This window comes from Hermetia illucens, chromosome 4, assembly GCF_905115235.1.
Source record: "Hermetia illucens chromosome 4, iHerIll2.2.curated.20191125, whole genome shotgun sequence".
Taxonomy (NCBI): domain Eukaryota; kingdom Metazoa; phylum Arthropoda; class Insecta; order Diptera; family Stratiomyidae; genus Hermetia; species Hermetia illucens.
Genome location: NC_051852.1, coordinates 146,152,793 through 146,158,001, shown reverse-complemented (window position 1 = coordinate 146,158,001; position 5,209 = coordinate 146,152,793). Strand labels below are relative to the sequence as shown.

Below are 5,209 nucleotides of genomic sequence, written 5' to 3'. Positions count from 1 at the left end.
TTGCTGGCATATTTATGGTTTGCAATCTAAGTTTAAAGAACCTTCAGGCCTACTTGAGCTTGAATTCTAATAATTTGAAAGATTTCACAGATTAAGACGAAGCTTTTAGCATGTATGCATGAATTAGGGAGATAAAAGGAGTATAATATGTTCCTTAGCGCTTATAAAGGTCGTAACGAGAAAGATACATAAATGTAAGTAAAGAACCCAAAAAGATTGATTAGGTAAATATTACTTCGTAGCTTTAACACGGACCCCCGATAGACACATTCTGAACAACTAATTGATGTCGAAAAATTAGTATAGATTCTTTGGGTTCAGTTGTCAAATCCGCGTTCGTTATTTACATTTTCAAAATCGAATATAGTCATATGTGTCGCTTTAACCTCGATTTGCGAAATTTGAAAACTATAAAAGGCACCGCGATATTTCTTATCTGAAAGTGCTACGGGTGGTATCTATAGTTTAGAGACAATAATCTGAAAAATTGTCAGCACTCAAATGAAATTAATTTTATTAATTTTTTGTGTTTTATCTTCCGTCAAATTCTCATTTGCTTCCAATTGCAGAAGTGACGATAGTGAAATTTACGAAGTTTTAGAAAGTAGTGAAAGTGATGAGAGCAGTGAAGAAGAGTATGAGAGCCTTTCAGAAGAGAGCCCTGAGGTAGACGAACCTTACTATGAATTTACTGATTCAGAAGTTCGTAATGTAACTGAAATCGAGGTTCCGGATTCGGAGGAGTTCTACCTCAGCTAATCCATAAGTGTGAATTCTATCTTATAATACGAATTCTGCTCCAGACTGGATTCATTCGAAAATGGGGACGACAATTGTTCTGTTAAGAGAATAAAGTGTTATTTTTACTTCACTTCATTGTTTTCGTTTCGAACGTAGACTCATACGTGGTCGACCCCAACTTGCAGAAATTAGAAGTGACAATACTGAGAAGTAAGGAAGAATCTCCATCAATAATCTTGGAAAGCGTCAATCAACTGCACATGCATCTGCAATTTTCAAACAATGCTCATCTCAAATTCCGCAGCAAAATTATATTTACCTTTGTCCCGATGGTTTTTTCCTCCTTAAGCCCGTAAAGCTATACCGGATGTGGAAGGAGATCTATCTTTATTGCCAAATATATGATGCTACTGAGATAAAACTCGATAATTTTCCCATGAATTATCAGAAAAAGATACAATTTAATTGTCTCAGGAGCTCAGCAGCGTCATAAAGTACCGAGTAAACACGGATAAACAGCATGAAGAAGATACGTATCTAGTGTAAGAACTTACTCAACGATTTATACCATTTGGATAAAAAATTGCCAGCAAGCATTGTTATCTTGGATTTAAAAATAGTTTGATATGACTTCGGACGTACTAACTGGCAATATTTGCATAAATTTTGTGGACATCTAATGATTTATCTACTCCCCAACTTATATTTGCATTAGCGTGTCGATTAGATATGCCCCAGAAGTATAAAAAGACATGCAAACGACTGGATAACCACGAGTTCCTCAAAGTGCCTTAGATGTAATTAAGTTTTTTAAAATACCAAACGATTATTAAATTAAACGAACAAAGATGAAGTTACTACCAGTTTTTCTGGCAGTTGTTCTTTTTACTACTGTTGCATCTGCTGCCAGTTGTGGATCTTGTTCTCGAATTGTTAAGCTCAAGAAACTTAAGGAGCATCTTCGGAGTGGAGAAAGCAGTGAGAGTATTGCAAGCAGTGTGAGTCACCATCATGGAAAACACCATAAAAGCAGTGAAAGCGACGATAGCGACGATAGCGATGAAAGCAGTGAAAGTGACGAGAGTAGTGAGAGTAGCGAAGAATATGTAAGGCCTGAGAAGCCTGGAGTTAGCGGCTCTCATGAAGTTGGATCTGGATGGCCTGGACTGCCAGGACGACCTGGACGACCTGAACGACCTGAACGACCTGGACGACCTGAACGACCTGAACGACCTGAACGACCTGAACGACCTGAACGACCTGAACGACCTGAACGACCTGAACGACCTGAACGACCTGAACGACCTGAACGACCTGAACGACCTGAACGACCTGGACGACCTGGATGGCCTGGAAATGGAGGACCTGGATCGGAAGGACCTGGAACTGGAGGACCTGGGTCAGAAGGTCCTGGATCAGAAGCACCAGGAGTAGGAGGGCCAGGAGGTGAAGGACCTGGATCTGAAACGCCTGGATCAGGAGGGCCTGGATCGGAAGGACCTGGAACTGGAGGACCTGGGTCAGAAGGTCCTGGATCAGAAGCACCAGGAGCAGGAGGGCCAGGAGGTGAAGGACCCGGATCTGAAGCGCCTGGATCAGGAGGGCCTGGATCAGAAGGGCCTGGACCCGAAGCGCCCGGAGCAGAAGGACCTGGCTCCGAAGGACCAGGAACAGGAGGGCCAGGAGGTGAAGGACCCGGATCTGAAACGCCTGGAGCTGGTGGACCTGGATCTGAAGGACCTGGTACTGGAGGACCTGGAATTGAAGGGCCTGGATCGGAAACACCTGGAAACGGAGGACCTGGATCGGAGGGACCAGGATCCGAAGCACCCGGAACAGGAGGGCCAGGAATAGAAGGCCCTGGCTCTGAAATACCTGGAACTGGAGGACCCGGATCGGAAGCACCTGGTACTGGAGGACCTGGAAATGAGGGACCAGGATCAGAAGCACCTGGAACTGGCGGACCTGGATCAGAAGGACCAGGAACTGGCGGCCCAGGATCAGAAGCACCTGGAACAGGAGGGCCTGGAGCTGAAGGGCCAGGCTCTGAAACACCTGGAACTGGAGGACCCGGGTCTGAAACACCTGGTACTGGAGGACCTGGATCGGAAACACCCGGAACTGGCGGACCTGGATCTGAAACACCTGGAAACGGAGGACCTGGATCGGAAACACCCGGAAATGGTGGACCTGGATCAGAAGGACCAGGAACTGGAGGACCAGGATCAGAAGCACCCGAATCAGGAGGACCAGGAGCTGAAGGGCCTGGCTCTGAAACGCCTGGAGCTGGAGGACCCGGATCTGAAGCACCTATCACTGGTGGACCTGGGTCAGGTGGACCTGGATCTGAAGGACCTGGAACTGGCGAACCTGGAGCTGAAGGACCTGGATCGGAAACACCTGGAACTGGCGGACCTGGATCAGAAGGACCAGGAACTGGAGGACCAGGATCCGAAGCACCCGGAGCAGGAGGGCCAGGAGTTGAAGGACCTGGCTCTGAAACGCCTGGAGCTGGAGGGCCCGGATCTGAAGCACCTGGCACTGGTGGACCTGGGTCAGGAGGACCTGGATCTGAAGGGCCTGGAACTGGAGCACCTGGAGCTGAAGGACCCGGATCGGAAACGCCTGGAACTGGCGGACCTGGATCTGAAGCACCTGGGAACGGAGGACCTGGATCAGAGGGACCAGAAACTGGAGGACCAGGATCCGAGGCGCCCGGAGCAGGAGGACCAGGAGGCGAAGGACCTGGCTCTGAAACACCTGGAACTGGAGGACCCGGTTCTGAAGCACCTAGCACCGGGGGCCCGGGATCGGAAGGACCTGGAGCTGAAGGACCCGGATCGGAAGGACCAGGATCCGAAGCACCCGGAATAGGAGGACCAGGAGCTGAGGGTCCTGGAACTGGAGGGCCTGGATCTGAAACGCCTGAAACTGGAGGCCCTGGGCCTGAAGCGCCAGGAACTGGAGGACCTGGATCTGGCGGACCTGGATCAGAAGCACCAGGAACTGGAGGACCTGGATCTGAAGCACCTGGATCAGAAACCCCAGGAGCTGGAGGGCCCGGATCGGAAGCACCTGGAACTGAAGCGCCTGGAAATGGAGGTCCTGGATCCGAAACACCTGGATCTGGGGGACCAGGATCTGAAGCACCTGGAAGTGGAGGTCCCGGATCGGAAGGGCCAGGATCTGAAGCACCTGGAACTGAAGCACCCGGAGTTGGAGGACCTGGATCAGAAGCTCCTGGAACTGAAGCCCCTGGATCTGGAGGACCTGGATCGGAAGCCCCTGGAACTGAAGCACCTGGATCTGGAGGATCTGAAACTGAAGCGCCTGGAGCTGGAGGCCCTGGATCGGAAGCACCTGGAACCGAAGTACCCGGATCTGGAGGACCTGGAGCTGAGGGACCTGGATCAGAAGCACCTGGCACTGAAGCACCTGGATCTGAAACACCGGGATCTGGAGAACCCGGATCTGAGACACCTGGAACTGAAGCACCTGGATCTGGCACTGAAGCACCTGGATCCGAAACACCTGGATCCGGAGGACCTGGATCTGAAGCACCTGGAACTGAGGCGCCCGGATCCGAAGCACCTGGAACAGAAGGACCTGGATCTGAGGTGCCTGGAACAGAGGCACCTGGATCCGAAACACCAGGATCTGAGGGACCTTCCGAAGCACCTGCAACTGAAGCGCCTGGATCTGAAGGGTCTTCTGAAGGACCTGGATCCGAAGCGCCTGGAACTGAAGGACCTGGTGGAGCTGAAACCGAAGCGCCTGCAACTGATGCACCTGGAACCGAAGAACCTGCAACTGATGTACCTGTAACCGAGGCCCCTGTAACCGAAGATCCTGGAAGTGAAGTGCCCGGAACTGCGGAGCCTGCAACCGAACAGCCAGGAACTGAAGAGCCTGCAACTGAAGAGTCTGGAAATGAACCTGAAGCAACTACATCTGCATCTGAAGCCGAAGTAACGACTAACAGTGTATAAACAATTTACTGAATTTTCAAAGCAGTTTCGACGATTATCCACCGATTATCGAATATTTGTTATTACTACAAATAAACTTTTGTCCAAAGAGATACATTCATTATATACGAATAAAGCACGCATTGAAAGTAGTCAGATTGTTTTCCATCATATTAAACCATCGGAGGTGGGCACAGTGGCTCTTTATACTAACCTAAACGATGACAAATTATATTATAGTTCCCTCTTTCCTGATTTTTGTTTCAGGACGAAATTTGATAATATATGTGCTCCGCAAGTAGCAAGTTTATTTTTTTTGGAATGTCTGCATAAGAACACTTGGGTTAATGCGATTATAAAGTTCGATCAACTTCTCTACATTCTGGTGTGACTCTGTAGTTTAACTTGCCTAGCAGACCTCAGAGAGATTTCTAGCTGCAGGGTTGGAGAACTGCTTTCCTTCCTGTTTGCTACGTACTGGTTCTGAAGATTTGAGCCGA

The 5,209-nt window shown here is 49.1% G+C and overlaps 1 protein-coding gene across 4 annotated transcripts; it reads left to right on the top strand.

Moving 5' to 3' along the window:
- The first annotated feature begins 1,526 nt into the window (after window positions 1-1,526).
- LOC119654379 (spidroin-2-like) lies at window positions 1,527-4,861 on the top strand. Of its 4 annotated transcripts, none has more exons than XM_038059737.1 (2): window positions 1,527-2,140; window positions 2,261-4,861. In XM_038059737.1, exons 1-2 carry the CDS (start codon window positions 1,590-1,592, stop codon window positions 4,728-4,730), a joined length of 3,021 nt encoding a protein of 1,006 aa, XP_037915665.1. In that variant the 5' UTR covers window positions 1,527-1,589; the 3' UTR covers window positions 4,731-4,861. The 4 variants fall into 4 exon arrangements, with proteins under 4 accessions (XP_037915665.1, XP_037915668.1, XP_037915666.1 ...); XM_038059740.1 differs by having other exon boundaries at window positions 1,527-2,958; window positions 3,514-4,861; XM_038059738.1 differs by having other exon boundaries at window positions 1,527-3,771; window positions 4,057-4,861.
- Window positions 4,862-5,209: the final 348 nt, after the last annotated feature.